The sequence below is a fragment of the Apis laboriosa genome, unplaced genomic scaffold, assembly GCF_014066325.1.
Source record: "Apis laboriosa isolate Shangri-la unplaced genomic scaffold, ASM1406632v1 scaffold13_cov153, whole genome shotgun sequence".
NCBI classification, from domain to species: domain Eukaryota; kingdom Metazoa; phylum Arthropoda; class Insecta; order Hymenoptera; family Apidae; genus Apis; species Apis laboriosa.
Window position 1 is genome coordinate 5392661 of NW_025221370.1, and position 26852 is coordinate 5419512.

Consider the following 26852-nt stretch of genomic DNA (forward strand, 5'->3'; position numbering starts at 1 on the left):
GACACTAGTCTGGTCATTGCACTCGGAGCTAATTAACTAAAACTACGGATAGGAACTACAAATAGGATTTCTTTAAAATATGTATATACGGCATTGCATATGCATACGTGCATACTGATCGTATGTAGACGCGTTTTAGCGGATAATTTTAAATAAAAAACGTACTTCTACTTTCCTTTCGGAGGTTGTTTCATAAATTTGTCCAAAGTTCAAACTACATCCTGAATAAACGATTATGACGAGCAGACGCGACGATGCAGGTAGTTGACGATAATCTCTTCGGTGACGGTTTTGGATTAGACTGGTAAAAGCTTCTCTTGTTTAATGTAATATGTACTGCATGTAACGAGATGGCGTTGAAATTATAATATTATCTACTGCTAACGTAGTTGCATTCGTTATCATTAATGTGTTTCCTGATTAATCTGTTTCTCCCTCCCTCTCTCTCTCTCTCAAATGTATCTAAGATATCTTTTGCATCTCCCTTATAATTTTTTGACATTTGGTATAAATCTTTTTGTAAAATTTTTAATACACAGATTTTTTATGAATATACCAATATCTTTCGTAAAACGTTACTTAATTTTTCGATCAAATGTAAGAAATATCTCAAAATCTTTTTATTTTAAAACACGTGCAATGTAAAGATTATTATATCAAGTTTAATTATTATTAATTGCAAATTAAATTATGATTCAGAGAAAAGAATGAATTACATGGAAATTGCACGAATCGTAATATATAAAATATTACTATTACATGGGAAACAAGGTACTGAAAATTACATGAAATTTGCGTTTCAAATAATAATAAACGGAATTCCGTATCTCTTCCTGTTATAATTTAAAGGACTCGTACTTCAATTATATATAACGTTATTTTAATCAGAATAATAAGAGTAATGTTAAAAAAAAAAAAAATCGAAAACGAGGACAAGTTAAACAGATTTAATGATGCATCGAAATAGAGTATGCAATTCAGCAAAATGAATATTAATAAAATGATAATATCATTCATATATCAATCAGATTTCTTTCATTAACTTTCAATGATCCAACTTTGAATTTGCATAAAATTCAACATCATTGAATATTAATTTTAATTAACATACACCACTTAATATTATAATCGTATGTACAAATATGAATAATCCTTCGATTATTTGGATCAGATGTTCGAGATATAGGTACAATTATGATTATACTAACTATCATTGTGCGAATCTACCAGTTAAAGGTTATTTAATAGTATCTACATTTCCTCTTAATTATCATGATACATTAGTAAACCTAATTTATTGATATGTACAAATGGCTTTCCCATTCACAGATCATTCGTAATAGAAACTCACACTATATGATAACATGTATCATATAGAATTGAATGAAATATTAAAAATTTAATATCCACATAGATAATTTATACATTTTTTAAAGATTCTTTTTCCAAAAATACTTGAAACGATTTTATTATTATCCATAATTAGTATCTTATACGAAGAAAAGATAAAACATAAAAATTAAACGTCTGGCAAATTAAAAGAATAATTATTGTTATCTATTGTTATCTATTGATCTCTATCATAAGCTGATTTCAGATTTCAACAAGAAGAAAAAGAAAAGACATTTTAAATTTGGTTAATTTTGTCATTAAGTTTTGGATTCGAATTTTACAAATCTAAAAATCAGATTTCGATTTATCTTTAACTCTCTCCTTAAATTAATTCGCAGATTTAATCACGCGAATTACGCAATACCGGATGTGGGTGTACAATACGAGCGAAACAGGTCCATCAAATGAAGAATGAATAAAGCTACAGTGATAAATATTTGTTTTTCGGCTGTGCAATGTTTATTGTAAAACTTTACGTTGTAAAAACGATGCTTCGATCGCGGAAAATAAAAGAAAATGTAAAATTTACCAAACGCAAACGACTTGAGAAAATAAAACACGACGAAGCTTTTGGGTAAAAATTATCGCGATGCTTTTGTTCTTCTTTACGTTTTATCGACGATTAAATTGTCCTTATAATTACAATCGTGCAGGATCGTTAAGTTTATTAACCGTTGCCCAACAGCTTAGCAAAGGAGGTGTATATATTGCGAAAAATAAACGGAGAACCGTAACAAAAACAGGACACGTAAATTCCCTCCCAATAAGGCTGTTCCAAATCCGACATTTCGGATCAAATAGAGCGGAATGACAAACGATTATAAAAGGTAAAAACGATAAATATGAGGATTACTTTTTTCCTTCCTCTGCTTTATCCAAAATACGTTGTTCGTTGTAATGTTACTTTTGATATACTATAAATCGTAGTAAATATATTTACAATAGAACGATCATCTAAATTTCGATTATGCAAATGCGAATTTCTACATTTCGTAACAAAAACGATTAATTTATGTTTTTACAATGTATTTCGTTCATCTATATAATCTTCCTTTATGTAATAACATTCTTATTCGAAAATTCTTTCTTTCTAGTTATGTCACATGCTATATATAAATTTTTCTAATCGATTATCAAAAACCGCCTATCTCTATAAATGGATTCTTCTCTTCTGATTAATTCGGAATAATCGATGTTTCACCGTATTTACTAGTTGAAATATCCATAAGTAGAAATACAATGCGCCCTTTTTACATGAAAGAGAGGCAAGGAGCTCGTATTCATTCATACCGTGGAAGAGTAAAATTTTTTACAATCTTCCATTTAGCATTCTCGAGTAAAACGAAAGCATGGAAAGGGGAATAAATCCGCTGGTTAATAGATAACCGGGTCGTCGCCCTCGAGAGGTCGACAAGGCTTTTGGCAAAGAACGAGCGAAGAAGAAACGAAGGTGGGGGGGAGGGGGTGTATTCGTCTTTCCGAGGTGCCTACGTCTAGCAAAGAAGCTGTGCAACGTGTGCAACGTGTTATAAAAAAAAGTAGAACGAGGTCAAGGCGGTTCGTCGTTCTTTTTTTCTTTTCTTTTCTTTTTTTTTTTTTTTCTTTTTTCTATCTAAAGAAAATTTGCCTCGAGTCAAACTAACTTCCTCCCCCCTCTTTTTTTTTATCGTTGTTGTCGAGAAAATTATCTAACTTCATAATTTATCGCGTCTTTGAGTTCTCTTCACAGAAAAACATTTTCGGATGAATAACGGTTGTTTGATGTGATGTGATCATAGTTGCTGTTGTTCTACTGGAGATAGAAACAATGCACTTAAAAAAAAGCGATTTCAGTTTGTAATCGCTGTATTTGTAATTGTAAACAGTTATAATATACCGTAAGAGAAATTAATTATTCCCTCTTTGGAGAGTTTTAAAGTTCATTTGCAAAACTAGTATCTAAAACTTTATAATTTTAATAACGTTGACCTCTATGACTCACCTCACACGCTTCTTTTCTTTGTTCTTTTCGCCAATTCCATGTTTATTGTCCATGTTTTTCCCCAAAATTTTGGAATCTCCTTTGAATTCCATGCGATTTCGTTAAGAGTAAATATAATGTCTTTCCAACATAACGATTCTTCGAATATTTTTCATCTTCCATATAGTATAATCTTCTTCGATTAAAGATTCGGATACGGAAGAATCCCAACGAGAATTTTATCCTTTTTCATGCATATTTCGAACACTCGATCTGTTCATTCAATTTCCATACAAATATTTATATATAGATTCTTGTCAAAGCAACTCGATCGACGATTATTTTCGAAAACGTTGTTCACTTCATCACAAAGAAACGACGCCTCTTCAAATTCCAAGTATTCATTGTCGAGCGATGCGTTGAGCCGATGATCACAAAAATTGAAAGAACGATCGCCTCTTCCCGTTGTCCTCGAAAATGTCGAGTTTCTCTTCTCCATCCTTCTTTTCCACGGTGAAACAACGTCCATTCCCAAATAATTATCGGATCAACGCCAATCGATCTCGACGAATCTCCAAATCTTTTGATCGAAAAATTTCACTCGCGCGATGACACGCAACAGCGTGTACATAACGTAGAAATAAAAACCAATGCGTGTTACCAAAAAAAAAAAAAAAAAACACGATTCAATGTGGAAATTCCTCGGCTAAATCTCTCATCGAACACACATAGTTCCACGGATTTTCATTGTTGCTCTTTTTTTTTTTTTTTTACCGCCATACAGAAATCGCGGATTAGTCCGACACAATCTTTTTCCACTTTGAATGCTCGTCCTAAAAAGTGGAAAATAAAAAGCTGCACTTTATTGCTCTGCGGGAGAATCTCACTCGTTGCCACGGGATCACCAACGCTTGTGCTACACGGACTTAACTCTGTTCTCGTTTTTCCTTTTTAAATTTCACTAGTTCGCGTAGCATTGATTATCCTTTGTAACAAACTTGATATAAATATATTCGATCGATAATCCTCCAAATTTTGCAAGTATGCGATTTACTTGCGTACTTTCGTCGAGGAGAACTGCACCTATTTTTTCAAACAACAAGATAAGCAAGATGGAAGTTATAAATTCGTGAGAAAACAGTACACAATTTTCTCTCGAAATAAAAGGATCCCTTTAAATAAGACATATTTAAAATATTTCGGAGAAACGAGATATAAGCAGAGAGAGACAGACAAAAAGAGGTAACTTTACGATGGAGAGAAATATCGCGAGATTTTCAAAGCTCGGTCATTAGTCTAGTTGTTTGAGTCTAACATTTCACGGTATATACAAGAGGGGAAGAAAGAGAGAAAGAGAGAAAGAAAGAGAGCGAATATACGAGAATATATGAAAAAAGAAGAAAAATGAAAGTGAATTTTCCGCCAAGGCTTTCCCGCGTCGCCGAGCACGCGCGTTTTTCTTCCGCGTCTTTTCAACAACCCTTCGTTGTATAAATCACTAGTAGATTTATACATTTTCCTATCCCAACACACACCTCGAGCACCACGTCGATGGCACGGGCGCATTAGCGGAGAGACACGAGATATACGACAGAGGAAAATATGAGAACGTGAGAAAATGTGTGTACGAACACCTGATACCCGCGTAATTACATTTTTGACAAGGGATATTCGATTTTAATGGAAGATGGATAAAGAAAGAATCTGGTTATAAGAGGATCGAAGATGCTAGCACGAATGAATTTCGTATATGATCCATTTTCCATGAAGCAAGATTTCGTTCACGATACGATGATTTTACGATTAAGGTCGTGCCTTTTCTCGCTGTAACAAAAATGGAAACTATCGTCGTATATTCTTGTAAAAATCATATAGGTCGGAATGGAGGCTCTGTTTCGTAATTTATCTCGATATCCGCCATACAGTTTTATCAGAATGACTAGTGCTTTCCGATAACAAGGTATCGACCTGCTGGAAAATAAACGAAAAATTTTCCATCCCCGGTTGTCGCGTTTTCCCAGCTACAATTTTTCAATTCGATTATTATTTCACGTTGGAATACAACGTTTCCGGTTAAACTTCGCGAACATAAGAAAGGAAGAACGATGGTCTTTTCCACGAGACTTTTCTACTTTATTTTTAAAAATATCGAGGGACGTAGATTTCTCGAAGGGAAGAATTACGAAGTTTCTTATCTTAGAGAATATCTGATGTTTTTTCTTTCTTTTTTTTTTTTTTTCGTACATCGTAACGGAGGAATATTAAAAAGGGAAGCTAGAAATAAAAAATAGAAAATTTTATCGCGCTTTCAACGCCGTCCATCAATTTAATGTTTGCCGTATCGTATTATGATGGAGAAGCGTGTGCTCGAGGAAAGTGAAAAACATCAAATTAAGTTGCCAAGTTGGAACAAAAATTAAATCTCGCTTACTCGAATATTTTGATCAACTTACCCCCCGGGGATGATATCCCGGGAAAGAGAGTTATCGATCAAAATAAGCTTGATATTCCCTGACTTCGAGTCGAACACCAAAGCGAATAAAATCGAAATGCAAAAAAAAAGCGAGTTTTCGTCTATGAACACGTTATGCGCATCAACTGTAAAATAGTTTATGTAACAGAATTTCGTTCAGGCGACGAATAACGTCGAACATTGTTCCATATCCGAAACGAAATTGATTTTATCGAAGCGTCTCGGAATTTTTCCTCCAAATATGGAGCATGGAATATGTTTTGCATCGCGATACCTATATCAGAAACTCGATGCCGTGATACAACCGCAAACTATTCGAAATATTCTGGCCAATCACCGGGATGAAACACAAAGGGAAAGATACGGTATAAATTCGAGAATAATATTCGCAAGCGAGCGACGTAACCGCGAGCGACAATTCTTGAGGAGATACGCGAGGAATGAAATAGTTGAAAAATTTTATAATCACCTTACTGGTAAGATTAATCCGCGAAATAAGAGATAGAGAAAGAGAGAGAGAAAGAGAGAACACTATCATCAAGTGTAGAAGGAAGATAATTTTGGAAAGAAAATGGAGGTTAGAGAATTACGAGGGAACGAGATGGAAGATCTGCAGTATCGATCATATTATTAAAATTAATCACTTGAGGCGAAGTAGATGAATTATGAAGACGATTGGATTAACTGGAAAATAGTTGAAAACGTCGAAGAATATAAAATGAAGACGATGAAAATATTTGAAATTCCTTGTTGGTCAAGTTGATCGATTCACCGAGTGAATTAAGATCCGTGTGCTAATTACTACGAGTCCATCGAGTCAATTTACTGATCAAAGTGATGTGTCATGTATCTCGGCATACCGAATGTCGACAACTCGCTCAAAGGGAACAATTTGGGGATGCTGGGATTGTTTAAGATCGTCACTGTTACGTGGAATAAATGAAAAATGTAAAAGTAAAATCGATCTAGTGATCACAATTGGACGATCGAATTTATAAATTGTAAAGAACAGATAGAGTGGAATGATTTTAAAGAAACGTGCAATGAAAATTGAACGACAATTAGATTTCGATAGAACAATTTTCCGGTGTTACAATTAGCTAAGAGTGGAAAAATAATAATTGTATAGAACTTACGGCTCGTAATGCTTTTAACCTTTCATTCTTACGTTAGCCTGTACACAGGGATACGTTGGAGTAGACTCGACAAGAGTAGAGGATTGCTCTTGAGGCAGAGAAGTGACACAGAGTAAAAGAATGATGGAAGAAGGGGAGAACATAAAGGAGAATATTTCAGTGTTATGCATGTTGGAATGCATTGTAGTAAACCACAACACTGATTAATATGCTCGTGCGACGAGAGAGGGAAATCACAATAGGGAAACGTAGGTGGCATATACGTGTAAGATTTCATAAGATGAAATCAAATTGCGGGAGAAAAATAATCAATTTTACGATCAGACGATGATATTACGTTGTAAAAAAAAAAAAAAAAAAAAAAAACGAAATACTTGGTAGAGATTGTGATCAGATAAAAATATTATCTCTGTATTTTTTGTCTGCTTATACGTTATAGATTGCACTAGGAATTATGCAAAGCAAACAATCGAAAGAAAAAACAAAAAGAACGTGGTGTTATTTCAACGGTACGTCTATAAACACGCATCATTGCGTATGTTTAAAGAGAGATTTAGTTTCAACGCGACAAATTGCAAACTATAAATAACGCTATATACATGTACCCACTGAAATTGAAGTACCGCAAAAACCGCATTCGGTCTAGTTGGAACGTTACTAATGACTTTAGTGTCGTATACCGTGTGGCATTGTTAAAAGTATCGCATAAAGTTTTTGTCGTATAATGTCACGGTACAATTGGAAGATACACGTACGATTTTTCCGTGCACGTACCGTACTAAATGCGAAATCGTATAACGTATATGTCGGTAAAATGAAAATTATTCCGTTTCCGAGTATAATCGAAACATTCGAAAATAATATTCCGTAGAAAATGTTCGTTGTTCGAAGAAATGGATCGAAAAGGTAAGTAAAAAAGTAAAACGTTAAAATCAGCAACGAACGTCAGACACACTAGGAAGAAAGCAAGGTGCACGGGGTCATTGTCCTCAAAAAGGCGCGTAGCGGTAGCGTCATATTTCTGCGAGAACCTGTGACACGGAAATGTGAAAATGGAAAATCCTGGTGAACAACGAAAACGTTACACCGAAAACGAGCACACCGATTATCCGAACGTAGAATAAATCACATATACCGATCAAATAATACGCGTGTGTACGAAAAATCGATAAATTCGGGTCCCGGGATGGCATTTACCGTTCGCTCGAGCATTTATCATCCATGCTCGGATGTGCGCGAGAGAAGAGGAGGCGAAGGAACAGTGGCAACGTCCCTGAGCATTGAAACGCCGTGTGCGGACCGGTGCGCGGTGTCACGTCACGCGTCACAACATTGCGTTTATCGTCTGGTCACACGCGAATCCATACGCAGCAGGGGTACGACGACGAAAGAACCGAAGGAACTGTCATATCGCGTTGTATCGTGTCACGCGCGTCACCAGCATTATATTTTTATCACACACCCACCACTCGGCCCGGTAAACGAGCACCATGGCCGATATGTATACGGCTCCTACGTGTTCGTTTGCCTGCGGACTTGGAGCGTGTCCTAAGAAGGGAGAGAAAGAAAGAGATAGAGAAAGAGAGAGAGAGAGAGAGAAAGAGAAAATATGTAGTTCGTATCACGCCACGTTTCTTTCAGGGCCGTACGACCGTTCCAAGATGTAAGAGGTGTCAGAAGGGGGTGCTCGACGAGAGGGGTGTGAAGAGAACGCGTGAGATCCGCGTGTGTCTTTTGGGCTACCGGTCCCAACGTTGACTGCACCATCCGACTCTATCGCGCTACTCGCAACCACCACCACCACTACCACCACCACCACCACCAATACTACCTACCACCACCGCCACCACAGGCTACCGTTACCGTCGCCGCCGCCGCCGCCACCACCGCCGTCGACGACGACGCCGTCGGTTGGCGTTGGCTATCGATTTTTCCGCGCAGCCTCCGCGGCCGGAGCACACAGACCGTCCACGTCTGCTGGATAGTTCTAACATCGTTGCTCGCTACTTTAACCCCTTCTGATTCTCACCTTGCCCCCTGTTTTTTCTTTCCGCTTTTCTTTTTATCGCCATTGTGAGAAGCCTTTCTCTCTCTCTCTTTTTTTTTTAATCGGGAAAAATGAACAAATTTCCCGATAACGGAACTCGTACAATCTCTCATTCCGAATTACCGGCTCTATTATTGCTTTACGAATCTATTGTAACTGTTCGCTTTTTTTTTTTCGTAAAATTCTTGTTTTCTTTTACTTTCCCTCTTCTTTTCTTTTGGTCGAGTTAAGTAGCAGGCTCGAGGGAATTATTCTTTTTTTTTACTTTATTTTCATCTTTTCTTTTTTCTATAATGTTCACGATTGTGATAGTATTATTGGTAATTGATGGGCATCGGCTCTATGTTAACATTGTCGCATAAGCATTTTTGTTTGCTCCGCTTCCTTGTCCTACTTAAAATGTAATATTCTGCTGTAAAATAGAACGAAAATTGCTTTTCAAATTCCTTTATGTGTTCTCCAACTCTTTTATTGATCGCATTTCTGTTGATCTTTCCTTCTATGCCCTCGTTACTACGGAATCCGAGATCTCCTACCGATTTTACGAAGAGTTTACTTTGTTTGGAATAAACGACGAATATGCTTTCAATCATTCATCGAGTGGTTGAATTAGTTTCCCGTTTGACTTATTAAGTATCTAATTATTGTTTAATCAACGATAATGTGAAATAAAATACCTCTCGTTCTCATATTAAAATATATCATCGAATATATCATTTGTGAATAATTTTTATCCCGAATTTTGATCGTTTCTCCGATGTTCAAAAATGTTTCAAACGTTTCTAATTTTAGTCTTTTACGCGAAGTCAAGTTGGCAACAATGAGTTCAGTTTCAGGAAAATTCAGAGACCATTCTTCAGAAAAACGGGACTCAAAGGGAGACAAAAAGGAAGGAACGTCGTCACGATAGAATACACGATTTTCCGGCAACATTTCAAGAAAAATAAAAAATGAAAAATGAAGACTTCCCTTCTATTTTTACATTATACGATCCTTTATTTCTTTCCTCTTCCTTCTCGTTCAGTGGTTTCCTCAAAGATGAGGCAATAATCGACATCCTCGCTAAAGAATGAATCAGGAATATACACTGATCCTGTGAAAAATGTTTAGATGATATCGAGATGATATAATATTCTGAATTTCGAGAAAAAACAATCGATGGAGGGAGAAAAAACGAGCGCAATCTCGAATGTGTTTATATATTAAAAGATAAGGCTTAAATATTTTGCATTCTAAGGATAATAAAATTAATTGAAAATATTTAAAATAAGAAAGATTAGGATTATACGAGAGAAGATTGTTGAAATTCACGATATAAATTTTATAATTTAAATTATTGCAATGCAAAATTTTTATTGTTCTTATTAAATTTATTATTTACTCGTAAGTTGAAAAAAGTTAAAGATCAAAGCATCTAGGATCAATAGATTAGCCTTAAACTGCTTCTGGCCGATCGTGGACGGATGATTCTACTTGATGCTAGTAGTGCTACTCAATCTGTGGCCGGGCAATAAAGGAAGTAACGCTTACGCCAGCGAGTTTCTCACGATAATAGGTGATCTTGGAAATGAAAAAAGCGAAGAAAAGAATCTTACGATGCTTTCGTACACGAAAGAAATTAACTTGAAATGATATATATAGATTAATTTAAAAAATAATTATCGCAAAAGAATTATATTGCAAAAGTAAAATATTTGACAAAAAGTTCGAACTTTACTTTAAAAGTTCAAATGTTCGTTTGTGTGATATTCATTGGAAAAATCTAATTAATTTACAGATGTATCATGGAACGATAAAGAAGATTTCCCAGAGAAGAATGGTTGCAATTTAATTTTTCATCAATCTAGACCAAGAACTGACAGGAATTAATTAAATCTATGCTAAAAAGGATAACCTTAATGAAATAGGGTCCTCAGAATTAAACAATCTCCGTTGAAGGATTCGCTTCGATGCTCTTTCAGACTCCAATTGTTTAATCTGACAATTAAAAATGAAATAATACGATTCTTGTAAGAATAAATCTTTCGTTTCTATTATAATGCTATTTCGTTTCAAGTGTTTAAATTAAATGTTATATACAATTAAACAAATGAAGATGTATAATTTATTTTCTGACATAACACGAGGAATTTTCTGTATTTATAATTTGTGTAAATAGAATATAAGAGTAATATAAGTATATACGATATGATATACATATATGTGTGTGTGTGTGTGTGTGTGTGTCCATAATCATTCATGGATGGTATTCTAGCGAATAGAAGTATCACGATACGAAAAATTTTTCAAACTAAAAAGATAAAAGGATATTCTTTGAAATAAGGATAAAGATGGACGCAAGAAGCATTCAGATAAATTCAGGAAACTATAAATCTTTTTTCAAGATGTTTGAAACGACACAAATATAATGGAATCACTATATATAAACACACATATATATAATATAATTAAGTAGGATTTTAAAATATATATATGTATGAATAACAAAAATACAAATATACTATATATTTTGTCTATTTTCCATAACATTAATTTGAATATTTCATTATTTACCTGAATATTTTATGTATTTCAAATAAATGAAATTAATTTTTGGAGCAATTTTCACGCAATGTTATTTATATTGGTAAACTTACATTTCAAATTCCACTGCTATAACATAACTCTATGCTGCTATTTAAATGTTCAATTTTCTACTATTAATTTACTCGTTTTAATTTTACTGTCGTTTAAATTTTTGAAAATTTAGAAAGAAGATTTATGAGAAATCGATTATATAGAATGTAGAGATATAGTAGATATAAAAGAATTTAATCTTTTCTAAAATCGTGAAATCCTCCTTACACTTTGAGAAACGAATGTTTGTTCTTGAAGGACTGACTTCGAACTAATCTGAAATCTCTTAGAAATACACAAGCCAGAAAACTTGAAAGGTCACTGAACGAAAGATATATTGAGTTTTCGTGTACAATGGCGTCAATTTCTACGCGGCTGTCCATAATCTTTAGCTTTTCGACCAGTATTCAATATATATATATATATATATTTATCGAATAGATTCTTTTTCTAAAATTTTTCTAAAATATTGAAACTTTTAACTTCAAATTTATAATATAATATAAATATAATAATAAAAAGCAATTCAAGATAAAATAACATACGTTTCCTTTTTGTTTATAAAATAAATTCTTTCTTTCTCTCTCGTTTACAATATGGAAATATTTGATTTATAAATGAAAGAAAACTTATCGTACAACAATAAAAGAAATTTCAAATTATTCTAACCATTCAGATATTTTTCTATTTATATTTTTGCCAATTTTCATTCGAATTTTCAATAAATATATCTCTTTAATGCTAAAATGGATATAAAAAAATTGTTGCTCATGTTTTATTCACGAATCGTTACATATTTCATAAATTTCAGAAATATTATGTTATGGTACATTCGATGCAGAAACTCGTTACTTCCATTGTACACTTCTAACTTTCTAAATCATTTATTCTTTTGATACAAAGGTACTTCGTTAAAAATAATTTATAACATTTTACGATGATACGATATGATAGAATTAATGTAAGTGATAGAATCTAATAATCTAATAATCTAATAATAATAATTTCGACTTTAATTTCAAAATTACTTCGTGAATACGACTGACCACGTTCGCATCACGCACGAAAATATCACTTTTACAGAACACGAACATTTTACTAGATAGTCGAATAGCTAGTGATTAACTAATAGAGAACTAACAATTGTGTACGATGATAATGACGATATCTATTACTAGTTATGTACGTAATATCCAATTGTCTTAATCTAACTTATTACTGAAATGAATCACACAATGATAAATTGGCTTCAAATGACTATCCTGTGAACCTTTACCGAAATCACATCGAAATTATTATTATTATCAAAATTAAACCGAAATTATAGATTCGTACAACGATTTAACATTGATACAGTAGCAAATTCATTAACGATTGGCATTTGCTCAATTTTGATCGTTCATGCCCTTTGTACGATGGAAAGGATTGCTAATGAGAGACACGAAACGCAGTGTCTCCCTTATTAGTAATTTTAATTTACTAAAACAGATTTCAATTAAAGCGGTATACAACTAGGTTTAATATGGCTCCCAGTCAATTTGGAATTTGAAACTTTCTCAACTTTCAGCTTTCGTGTAACCGTTGCTTGCGTGATGGTTCAAAGTTTCCAAGAAGAGCGAATGAAAATAAAGTTAATATCTTAATGTCGTTTTTCGAGTACCCTTGAATTTCCAAATATTTTCTTTCATTAAATTTTCATAATAATTATGGTGACATCGATAAGAAACTTTTCGAGCAGTGACGAACATTTTTTTTTTTACGTAATTCAACATTCATTTATAATCTTCTCTTTCATTAATTATTCGAAAAAAATGAAGTAGCAAAGTGGAAAACCTGTTATATACCATGATACTTATCCACTTATCCAAAGCAATAAAAAACGTGGCCGATCATTTTTCAACGATTCGGTGAAAAGTCGTTTACTATCTTTCTCAATTCCTTTCGACAGTCTTCACCGTTACCATTATCGGTCACTTCCTTGCTCACGTTCGTGAACATTGAATTTACTGCCTGTCGTTCGAGAAATTCCGTGGTTTCATCAATTTTTGAACGATCGTTTTCCGTGTCAACTTTCGAATTTTCAAAAATGAATAAATATAATCGATTCATATATTCATTTCAAACGGAATTCAAATATATCTTGTATAATGTATAAATATCTTGCAATATCGTGCAACATTGTTCGAAATAGATGCATAAGAATTTCAAAATTGGCCGATCTAAGAGAATTTCGTACTTACGTACAATAGAATTTTTATTTGCAGGACTGAAGCTTTGCCATTGAAATTTAATATCTATTGACTGAATACTTTAAACGTGGCGAAAACTAGTTTTGAACATAAATAAACGATTGATCGAACTACTATCTCCATGTGGATTAAACGTGTGTACATGGCCTCGTTTCTTATAAAATAAACTCTATTTAATCTGGAATCGAGACTGAATGCACTGGTGTTAATGGAATTCAGCCTCCTGGATGTGACACGCTCCACTAGGTCTTCGGACTCAATTGAGAAATAACTAGGAGGTTCGATTTAACGGAGCGTGAAAAAAATGTATATTGAAGAATAAAAATAAATTCTTCTGCTTGATATAGTATTTATACGTGATGAATTAATCATTACATTATAATGAACATGATTAAATAATGTCTAATAGGAATAGTAATATGAAATATTATAATATTACTGATATTCTTATCTTTTAACAATGAATGAATAATATGTCTCATTTGTATTAATTAATAAATATACATAAAGATAAGTATACATTTATCACATATTTGCAAAAAAAAAAAAAAAAAATAAAGAAAAATTAACATTTTAAATTTCATTCATCTAAGTTTTTATCAATTTAAAGATTTTTTTTAAAGATTAATTAATTTTAAAATTATTGATTTCTATTTCGTTAATAAAATATTTAAAATCTTACCTTCATCATTGTCTGTTCCACAAAGTAAGAAGACCATATAAAATCCTCAAGTAAAATTGTCAAGTCCCACTATCTTTGCCAATGTCAATCTGAAACAAACAATTAAAACTAATTAGTATGAGGAAAATATAATTTTTATAAATTATAGAACATGGTCAGAGTAATGATACAAATTATGCAACGATTTTAATATTTAATTTGATGATTTAATATTTAATTTGATTATAATATTATTAATTAAGAAATCGATAACATAGAAATTCAACAATTTAAAATTTCATGAATCCAAGCTCACAGAATCTAGTTCCAAACTATCCTGTAGAACCTTGAACTCCGTGACCTGAGTTTATACAACACGTGGCGAATCATATCAAAATCCTAACTCCACTAAGGTCGCAAAGATTGATTCAGAGTAAATCCAAAGAATCAAAGATTTAATCCTGGATTCCCACATACATAGATTCCAAAATTCAGAGTTCAAAAATTTATTCTAAACTGATTTAACAGATCTAAATAACAATGTTTATTATTTCAAAGTAATTTAGAATGAAAAAATTGAATGGTGAATTAGAATATAATCCAAGATTCTGAATCGATTGAGATCGACCTGAGACCAAGAACGAATTCAAAGATATAGAATCCAGGATTATTCGAAATAAGTTTCTACATTCAACAATCCTAAACTGATTCAAGATGGATTCAACGGTATCAGTATAATTCCGATGCATTTGAAATTCGCGATTTTGAGATGTGAAATTTATAGTGACACGAAATTATACCTGTATACCTGATGGCACACCTTGAGGAATGGCTTAAACATAGATCTTGTTATGCCTGGGTCAAGGATTACGTTATTTCGTGTCTGTAGAAGAGATTGGGGTGCGTCTTGTGATCTTATGTCATAGAATTCGATCCACGAAAAGGTTCGTGGCGTATCACTTCGTTTCGAGGTCAAGGATTTCGATGCCTCACGATATCAAATTTGAAGAATATATCGTGTTAAACCTTTTACCATTTGATTGATTGAATGATCTAGATATCGTAAGATTTGAATTCCCAAAAGATAAGAATTCCCATTATATTCACCTGTGCATTCATTGTGTATTATTCTATTTAATTATATTATAGATAGGTATTATATAGTAGTAAATATATAAGGAAATATTCATCAAAACGAAATATAAATTTGCGTGTGATGGAGAGAGACAGTTACACGTGCAACTGTATACTGTGAAGAAGGTACAGATCGACAAAATTTGAAGGATAAAGAATGTTAGAGAACTGTGTGCAAGCGTTATCGATATTCGAAGGACAGTCGTGTTACCTCAGTTCGCATTATATGGGTTACTAGTCCAAGGTCCAACTTCGTTCGTGTCCTGGAACATAAGCTCGTTTATACGCTGGATAATTTACCCAAACTTCCGGCGACCCATATCATACGTGTATATCTGTCTTATCCCAAATAAAAGTTAATGGTGGAAAATTTCGCGCCAATCCGTCAAGGAAGTATCATCCTTATTCCATCATTCGTTACTTTTACAACTCTTCAACATCTTCCTCAACATATCTTTGACATTATTATATTTTTTTACTCGTCCATTTTACGATGCACTTAAGATATGTTGAAGTGGTCCATTCATATTTCTATGGTTTGCTTAAGTCCGTTATTATCACGACAGTGCTAACTGTCGTAAACTTTCTCAAATAACTTTCTCATGTAAAAGAGAAAGAATATTACATGAAAGAATAAGACAAGAGTACGAAGGAGATGAAAATTGAAGAATTGTATTAAGAATTCGGGATCGAAACGAATCGATTCCATCGATTTCGAACAGATCTATCATCGTTTCCGTAAAAGGAAGTTGTTCCCGAACGTTGCCTTCGCACCCTACGACGTCTGTCGATACGTTATTCAATTCCATGGTATTGGATTTCCTTTCTCAGCAGTTCTACAGTCAGACTACAACTGCAGTATCTAACAACGATGCGGTTCTATCCGGGTCTTTCCGTTCTTTTTTTTCCCGCCTTTTTATGTTTCGATATTTGACAGTTCAAATGGCGGGTAAAAATATTTGCAAAATCGGTCTCTCTAACGATCGGATTCCTACCGGATAGCTTCATTCCAATATAATAGTTCAAATATAATAGTTTTTGATAAAAATAAATTTTATAAGAATGCAGAAAAATTATTTCAATCTAGATTATTTAGATTATTTTTCAGATTTATTTCTAAACAGCTAAACTTGATACATAACAGATTAATTTAAATCTAAATTATATGTGAAAATAATATCTTGTGTTGTAAAATTATTCGAAACACTTGCAATCCAAATTTTCTCAAAAATGTTAACACAAAGTTCTATCAATTAGTAAAGGCACGACAGTTTGAGTAATATTGCAAAAGATTTGAAAGAACATCGAATAATAGGAATAACGTGCATCTCGATATTCTCTCTCGAATTTTAATCAAGTTAAACGATTTAATAAAGGCAAATTTATATTTCCTGTTTAATGTTACTTCGCTTATTAAAAATTATAATACATGAATGATTGCAGATCATAAAAATGATATATATGTGGCTGTACATTTATGATAAGAAATATCCCTAATTTGTGACTCTGCTGTCTCGTAGTCTAATACATCCATTATTAATTCTGTACGTAATAATGGAAACTACTCTCTGCATCTTGTACCAACGACGAATATCTGTAGTCAGATTAAAATTCATACGCATATTCTTGAATACGATTTCAAGTAATTATATAAACTTCGGTGAACAACGATGTTATTACTGTTTCCATTACTATTATTAGCACAATTGATATATTTCATCGATAATTCATATTTACATTACTTTAAATTTTTAAATTTTAAAAATGATGAACATGCATTATTTTTAAAATTTATAAATAATAAATGTCATTATCTTAAATTACTTCGTAAATTTATCCTATCTATTATATATTTCTAATCTATTATATTATATATTATATATTTATTTTTATTTTTTTTTAAAAGCATACTATAATTACGTATTAAAGTAATTTATAAAAATATCGATGTTATTTTCGATTATGTTAATCATGATTTCAGTTAGAATAATTAAAGTAGAATTAATTTACATAAAATATAAAGTTAATGTATAACTCTATATTCACATAAATATGAATTAAGTAAATATAAATTAGTTTATTTTTTTCGCTTCATTAGATAATATCTTATTATAATGTAATCATTTTTAAAATTATTATTATATTTATTTAATTATTATATTTTATGAAATTTTATCTTTAAATAATTTTAATTTTGGTTACTTAAGAACGCAAATTGATATTTCCGTTATTTTATTCATTCACTTTTATATTCATAAGTGCAAGGATGATAAATCAAAGTATTAGATTAAGATCCAGAGTATAAATTCTTGATTAAATATTGATATAATATAATTCACTGTGCATAATTATACGATTTAAATATATTTATACTTATAATTATATTATATAAAATTCTCATAAAATTGATAAGAGATAAAATAAATTTTTAAATAAATTTTTTATCAACCGGAACAATTAATATATAACAAATAATTTTTTTATACAATTAACAGAAACAAGCAATACATGCGTATCTCCCAATGAAAATAGTGAAAGAAAGTTCGATTCAAGATTATTACTAACTTAAATATGTAATAGAATAATCGATACATCGATTTAAAGATATATTAATGAATAAAAATCTAGTTCGGAAATAAAAAAAAAAAAAAATAGAATGAGACAATAATAAATCATGAAATGGAAGGAAAGAGGAAGACAAGTAAAATCAAATGCAAATCAATTTGCAACAAATAATTACAATCTAACGGAGTTTTTACATAACATGATACAATATGTATCTTGAAATCAACAAACATGCAAGAATCGATAGCTATTTGAAATATATGCCTTTTTGAGATAAACAAAACTTCATTAAATTTGTTAAAGTGATTCTTAACGTCATTCGAATTTAAATATGAATAAGATAAACGAATAATCGGATTTTCAATCTCTTATTGCTACGAAACTCGGCTTAATTATGAATACACAAATAAACGGATATAAGAAATAATAAAAATTTAAAAATTGAATTTTATTAAATATTATCCATTATGCTATATTAGAATTTTTATCATCATCATTATTTCAATTACAATTTTTATTATTTATTAATGTTTTTTTATTAATAATTTTTATTAATAATGTTTTCTAATAATAATTATCTAAATAGTTTTCGGAATAAATTAAAAAAAAAATCGTTTTACATTTTTACGATAACTTTATAAATTTAGCAATGATTTTTCAATGTCAATGATAACGAGGCATATGAACTCATATCAATATAGTTATAAGTAATTGCTATACCGAGGAATACCAAGAATTAAAATTTTAATACATTTGCGTCATTATTTTCTTTATATAAATCTTATGAAATCTTTTCAAAAGATATTCATTCTGCAAAAAAGAAACGTGCAACGTCGATCTTTGTAGCAAGAAAAATTTTCTTAAAAATGATTTTTTAAGACGATTTTTTTATTTCAACCCTTAATATACACATACGCATAAAACGGAGGCGTATATCAGATTTTCAACGACACACCTATAATTCCTTCCATCCATGATTCTCTATTGCGATAGTTTTTTCTTTTCGCCTATCCTGATGACGTGTGTATCATTATTAAGCATCAACAGTAAAAATATATCTATACATCCGTATACATTACATCTATCATCGTTTATTTCACAGATTTCAAACGAATAATTAAATATGAATTAAATATTTAATACTTAGAATCACCATTGTATGTTTAAACAGAAATATTCTTTAATATTTAATGTTTAAAATATTTAAAAATGGATTTATCCTAAAGACTCTTTACAAAGATGCAATATTCAAAAATATGAAACAATGTGTGAAGAAATAGAGAAATCGATTTTAAAGTGAGAATTATTTTAACGCAGCAAGATTTTAAAAAAAGACGCAATCTATACGAGGTCGTACCTGAACCGCGATCGACGATTTTTCGATTAAATAAAAATGAACTGGAGTGTAAAATCTATCGTCCATAAATAGTTTATGTTTTGCTCATAATCTCGTTATATTTTCTACAAGGTTTTGCGTAAAATAAAAAATGTAGGACGAGTACCGTTTAAATTAAATCACGGATAATTGATGTTTCCATTCCGATTGATCGTATAAATAATATATCACTCACAATTTTCTGTTCGCTATATCGATATGGATATTATATATTACATTATGATCAAACAGAATGTTTTGCTAATAAACACCATTGAAGAACAAATCAATAGCACTGCGTCAAATTGAAAATATATAAAAAAAGAAATAAAAAATATTTGCAATTTTTCCTTTCGAAATACAAATGTCCATAAAAAACTGATAGCGAGTTATATTTCTTACGATCGGTATTATATACTTCACATAAAGTTGCAACTTCGTTATCATTTTTTAACACTTCGACACGAATTGTTTCATTGTATTATCATTGTATAATTTTTTGTGCACAGTTTGTCTACGGTATAAGCGGCAAGTTTCATTGTTCGTGGAATGAAGTCGTAAAAGGAAAAACTTGGTGGGCAGGCGTGACAAGATTTTTAAATCAGGATTCCCACGTCAGATGTTACCGAAATAAAACAAGATAATTAACACATGGATCTAACAAAATCTACATAAAATAAATGAATATAGAAGAACTATGATGATTATGATTCATACCGGTATTCCCTCTCGTTATTTGTTTCCTTGATATTAAAACATTTACAAAATCAAATAGTTCATGTTTGCCTTAAATGAAATTTGTTTAAGAAGTTGATTGAATTTTCAATAAAATTCTTATAAATTCTAAATTTAATCTAATAAATTAAATTTAAAAATTTTTAAAATTTGATTAAATTTCCCTGATATAAAATGCAAAGTATTTAGAATAATTTATATTTAATAATTTATATTTAGAATAATTTATATCAAATGAATGAAATGCAATATCCTGTTAAAAATGCCATAAGATAAATGATCAATATATCACTATGATGCAATCAAATAAAAGTTACATCAATAAAAATCCTTGATAAATTCTTGATAAACGATTTACTAGAAAAAGTTACGAAACTTCGATTTGTTTCTGATTAACCGATTTTCCAATCATTTATTTCTTTTTTAATACAATAATAAATTATTAATATTATTAATAATACTATTTTGAAAATTCTTGAAGAGAATTTTTCTCATAAATGATTGATTTATTTATAAAGAATTATTTCATCAAAAATAAAATAAACATAAACTTGAACTCGATGACATAGTATTTTAGAAAATTCGATGTAATATAACCAACAATAAAATTTAATATTAAATTCTTAGAATGAATTATAAATTAAATAAAAGAGGAAAACTATCTCATAAAGTTCCTGCTACATTGATAAATTTCGATCAAATTTTCTCTTGACGAAATCACATACATAATTCTCATATGCATGATTATATACATTATGATAATACAAATTATAAATTGATATTATTTTTTAATTATATCATCAATTAACTTTTGGTTAATTGATTTATCAAATCATTGAGATCACTTCCATGAAGAAAATATATGAAGATATAAATAAATTTTCAAATACTTATGCAACATTCCTTCCGACAAAAGATCAAAGATCAAAATACTTCTTAAAACAGTCTTCATCATTTGCATATTCGATGAGAAACACACATATATCAATATTCAATCTTTACCTACTTTCTCCACTTCTGTTTGAAGCTTCAACCTCGGATTAAGCAATAAATAATTGTACGAATACAAGATTGGACTTAAAAATCATAATTATGATTAAATAAAAGTATTTTCAGCAATCAAAAGCGATTTTTATTCAGAGATAATGCACGATTTTTTCGAGAACTTCGAATTATTGATATTGAACCTCAACAATTTAGATCGGACATTCTCTGTCGGATTTCCCATTCTTTGAATGGCCTTCGAGGAATATAACGCTCGCGACTTGATAGCAGGAAAAGGATCAACGTAACGAGTAAAAACGGGGAAGCCACAATAAAAATCGGGGGAACTGCAAACCTGTTCCTTATCCACCCCCACTCACCAGTTGTTTTAGTTAAGCACGAGCAGGAATATATAGCTCTTCGTAGATCGTAGATCGTGTGCACATTTCGGACGTACTTGTCGTACACCTTATATCTCATCGGATTGGTGACAAAAAAAAAAAAAAATAAATAAATAAATGAAACATGTTACTCAATGGTTCAGTGATCTCTTTTATCCTTCTATTATTCGCCGTGACCATGATCAATTGTGATTTGGATTTACAAATGTTGCACGTGGTAAATAATTTTATTTTATCGAATAAAAGTTTTCAGTGAAATCTGTATGTGAATAAATGTGTTGTCATCGAGGTGGATGTAACCTTATTTCCTAAATACTTTGAAGTGAAAGTGAATAAACATTTAGCCATCGATGTGTGATTCCTATGATTCCGTATTTTAAATTATCCTCATTGTGACGAAATATTAATAAAAATGTGTTTTTCGAAGGTGCTCCGACATGGCGAGAAGGTGCCTCATAAGGAGTTTCAAAATTATCCTAACGATCCTTACCGCGATTATTCTTACTATCCAATGGGAAATGGAGATTTGACAAACGTGGGTAAAACATATTATGCATATTTGAAATAACAATGAATCGCATATATTGTATATGATACATTCTAGAACGTATGAATATTGATTATAATCTCATGCTCATGCATTTCAATGTAATCACATCAGATCACAGTTAGATCTTTGATACGGATCTAAATCTCGAGTACCGTGTCAATGCTAAGGTGTGGTTTTATAAGGTATTTTGAGAATTCCGAGAAGTCCTTGGGATTACGATTAAACATGTTTGCGATTGGTATTTTAAAATTTGAACAAGCTTGATTTATTTTTTATTTTAAGTATAATAATAATTTCCATCTGTTTCCTTGTAAAATTGATTATTATTGATTATTAAATTTAAAATGTACTATTTATATTAATTTAAATATCGACTATTATATATTGAATATATATCTTTTGAATATCACGCTAACATTTTATAATGTTAAAAATAATATTTTTAAAAACGCAACGAATTGTAACTATCTTTTAGTTGCGAAGCCATTATATGCTATCGATACAATCGGTTAGCATAGATAACGATAATTGTTTTATGCAATTATGCAGGAAGGTAAATTACGTGAATACAAAATTGGAAAAATGTTACGTGAACGTTACAATCAATATTTCGGACCAGATTATTGGCCAGAGAAGATCTATGCCCGATCGACTTACATCTCAAGAACTCAGCTATCTATGCAGCTAGTTTTGGCTGGGTTATTCCCACCCTCTGAGAAGCAAACCTGGAATCCAGATCTACCCTGGATTCCGACGTACTCCTTCTTTGCACCCTATAAGCACGACAATCTCATGTTTTCGTATAATTGTCCAAAGTAATTATTTTCATAATTAAAATTACGATATATATTCGTAATTAAAATTTTCTTTATCTTATTTTAAGGTATAAGGAAGAATATAATGAATTCTCAAAATCTAATGAAGCTCAAAATCTACTGGATAAATACAAGTATGTGATGAATTATTTGACCGAGAGAAGTGGGAAGATCATCAATACGACGTCCGATGTCCTTCATTTTTATAATTTATTAAAAGAAGAGGTGAAAAATTAGTTTCATATCGTACGAATATTAAATACAGAATATTTTTAAACAATATGAACGATATTTTTCAGACAAATCAAAACCTGACTCTTCCAAAATGGACCGAGGCAGTTTATCCTGCTCTATTAAAGGAGATAGTCGCGCTTCATTTTAAATTCAGATCATACACAAAAACATTGAAACGTTTGAACGGAGGTATAAGAATATTAATTTCTATTATTTCTCATTTTTTTTAAAATTAGTACTTTGTATATGAAAGTTATATATTCTTTTTTTTTTCAGGTTTGTTAATACGTAAAATGGTGGAAGATATCAAGTTGTACATAACGGGTAGATTAAAACCATACGATAGGAAAGCGTTCTTTTTCTCGGGCCATGAAATGAACGTTGCTGCAATTGCAAGAGCTTTAGAATTAGACGAACCTATTATTCCTTTATACGGTTCTACTATCATCCTGGAAACGTTGCGCGATAAGAAGAAGAATTATTACGTTCGAGTAAATATTTTAATTCGTGAAATACGAAATATTGAGTTTAGTAATATGTTAAAATAATACGAAATGAAATTCATCCTTGAAAAACTTGTTTCTAGGTTTTATTTTGGACTGGAGAACAACTTAAATATAAAACGATTCCTGGTTGCGCGGAGTTATGTCCATTGTATGACTTTTTTGCTATTGTAAGGGATATAATACCAAACGATGATGAATATCATTGTCATCCTATGATAGATAAGATAGATAAGATGGCCAAGAATGAACAAATAAATTCCTCAGCATCGAATTTAATTACAGGAGAAATCTGGTATTATGTTTTTTCTACTTTGCTCTTCATGATTGTACGTCTTGATATCATTAATGTTTATCATTGATTTTATGACAATTAATATTATTTGTAAAATATTAATTGAATCTTTCACTTTTTAAATTTAGATAGATAACAAAACTATTTGACAAATCATAAAACATTAATAACATAAAATATTAAAATAATAATCTAAATATAAATATAAAGTATTAGGTAAACAATTGCATTATTTTTATACTCTTTAGTCAGAATTATTAATTGTAATTATTCAGTTTTGCTTTCAGTAGATATATCAATATTATTTGTATAATATTGTTTGCATGAAATTATAAAAAAATATGAGTAATTTTAGATAATATATATTATTAGATAAAATTTATAAATAATATTTTAATTCTTGATGTAAAAATTATATTTTGCAATATATATGCACACAAACATAATTTAACATAAATGTAGATAATTCTAAAACAATGTGCAATTTAAAAATACAATTCGCCGATTATAGTCGAGCCAATGCCAATATTCCCATAAGTGAATGAAGTAGAATATTTGACAGATACGAAATGAGAACAGATTCGATTTGCAAGTTGACAGCTTGATTCTCCTATTTCCATCCAGGTTAAGAGTTCAAGAACCTTTATAGAGTAAATCTAGCAAAATATTTATCAGTTTAGTACGATATTTTTAGTAGTAATCGTAATAGAAATGCAAACTTTGTAGTTAATGTAAAGTGAAATTGACGAATATTAAAATTAAAATATTTATGACATTTTATGTGTTATTTATGTAATAGAAATAAATAATAATTTACTCGTATTGTATCATATTTTTATCGTAAGTTAGATAAAATAATAATAATAATAATAATAATAATAATAATAAATGACAATATTTTAAATCTTGTATTTGAAATGAAAATCGGCTAATGTATGTCAATTATCACCGATGCTTTGAGTATAACTAAACACGTAATTCCTAGACAGAAGAGTGATTCGTATAGAATATGTTTGTATGTACGATTCAGTTCAAACAGTTAATACGCTTCAAGTAACCTACGCGTTGATTTACATAAAACAATCTACACATGTACAAGCTTCACTGGTAAACTGAATCGCTCGAATGTACATAGTGAATGATTGTTTAAGAAGTACTGTTCCTTTGGTTGATTTTTTGTATTAAGATTACAATTAATATCATTATGTAGAAAATCATATAATAGTTAAAATTATATATTATTATTATTATTATTATTTTATTATTATTTTTCGATAAAACATTTAATTAGATTTATACCTATATATATTTCTATTATAATATTATAACAATTTTAAATAATTAATGATAAAAAAAAAATAAATAATTATTATCACTTGAATATAAGTTTTAAGAAATTCAAATGAAATACCGGAGAAATATTTGAAAATATAGAGAATTTTCTTAACAAATATTTTGAAATTATTACTCATAACGAGAAATGACTAATGCATATGCAACTGCAATATACACAGCAATATTTTCATAGTAATACTGCACGTCTTCTCACGAAAATACTACAGTAACTAAGAAATATTTTGACGTTCAACAGTACGAACTAGCTTACAAATGGATTGCAATGCTGTAAATGTTTTGCAGTTTTGTTGAAAGTTTAAGTATCATTTGTTTTATTTTATCAATTACTAAAAATATATTTTTTGTAAATAACATTTAAGACATTGTATTTTATTTTTTTCAATTCTATCCCTCTCAATTGTTACTTTTCTTAATTCTTAGAAAGATATATATCTTGTTGAATTGTCTTAATAACATTAAAAAACATTGATATTTATCTTCGAACAAAACATCAGTTGTACGAATAAACATCTTTCATATTTAATAATTATAGATTATTATCGGAATCTATGAATCAGAAAAATCTCCTCAAATGGTAAGCAGGATATTTAATAATGATTTTAAAATACTAATTGCCGTCATCACTTCATTACGTATTTCTTTCATCAGAGACACATAATCATGTCAAAATAAAAATTTCGAGATAGTTGTGATTTTAAGAGAAATAGATATATTAGAAAGTTGCAAATTTTTATCGAATGTTTATTTAATTATAATTTAAACTTCGAAAACAATTTCGCTTGCGTAATAATATTCTCTACATACTTTATAGGATATAATCTATATTAATTAATTACAAATGATCAAATGAAAATCGCACAGTGTTCAACGATGCATGTAATTTTGCATTAAAATAAATTCATCGTAATTACGGAAAAGGGAGAATACATGGGAATTTATTGAATGATAACGAAGACAGTTACTTCTCAAGGTGAAGATTTCCTAATAGACAAGTAATTATTTAAAAGAAGACAAACAATCTAGATGAATATCTTGACAGAATTTTTGACCTTGCATATTTTTATGTCATTTATTATTATTACAATTCTTTGATAACATCAAATCATTATTTTTTAATAAAAAAAACTCTGTCATTTATATTTTCCAGAATTTTCTGATAAAATTCCTTCACATTTTAAATTGAATACAGAGAATTTTGTTAACAACAATATAGTAGATAGATATCGTGGATGTATAGATTTTATAAATTGTTCTTGCACAATGAAGAATAACAAAGAGATTTGAAGTCAATTTATATTCATCTTAAGTACAAAAAACTAATTAACTAATAAAGAAATAAGTAAAAGAAATTGATTAAGAAGATTTTAAACA

The 26852-nt window shown here is 30.3% G+C and overlaps 2 protein-coding genes across 4 annotated transcripts in view; one reads left to right on the forward strand and one right to left on the reverse strand.

Annotated features, from left to right (window-relative positions):
* The window catches only part of LOC122721058, a 125501-nt gene extending 110890 nt beyond the window's left edge, over positions 1–14611 (reverse strand). For 2 of the 3 annotated variants that reach the window (XM_043948278.1, XM_043948276.1), the window contains exon 1: positions 14556–14611. In XM_043948278.1, coding sequence (XP_043804213.1) covers positions 14556–14592 — 37 coding nt within the window. In that variant the 5' untranslated portion in view covers positions 14593–14611. Of the gene's footprint in view, positions 1–3373; positions 3715–14555 lie in introns of those variants that run through there. The other variant, XM_043948277.1, reaches the window with a different exon arrangement.
* Positions 14612–21747: 7136 nt separating this feature from the next.
* LOC122721059 (venom acid phosphatase Acph-1-like) lies at positions 21748–24304 on the forward strand. Its single transcript, XM_043948280.1, has 7 exons — positions 21748–21945; positions 22156–22263; positions 22828–23093; positions 23162–23318; positions 23393–23516; positions 23604–23818; positions 23914–24304. Exons 1-7 carry the CDS (start codon positions 21853–21855, stop codon positions 24190–24192), a joined length of 1242 nt encoding a protein of 413 aa, XP_043804215.1. The 5' UTR covers positions 21748–21852; the 3' UTR covers positions 24193–24304.
* Positions 24305–26852: the final 2548 nt, after the last annotated feature.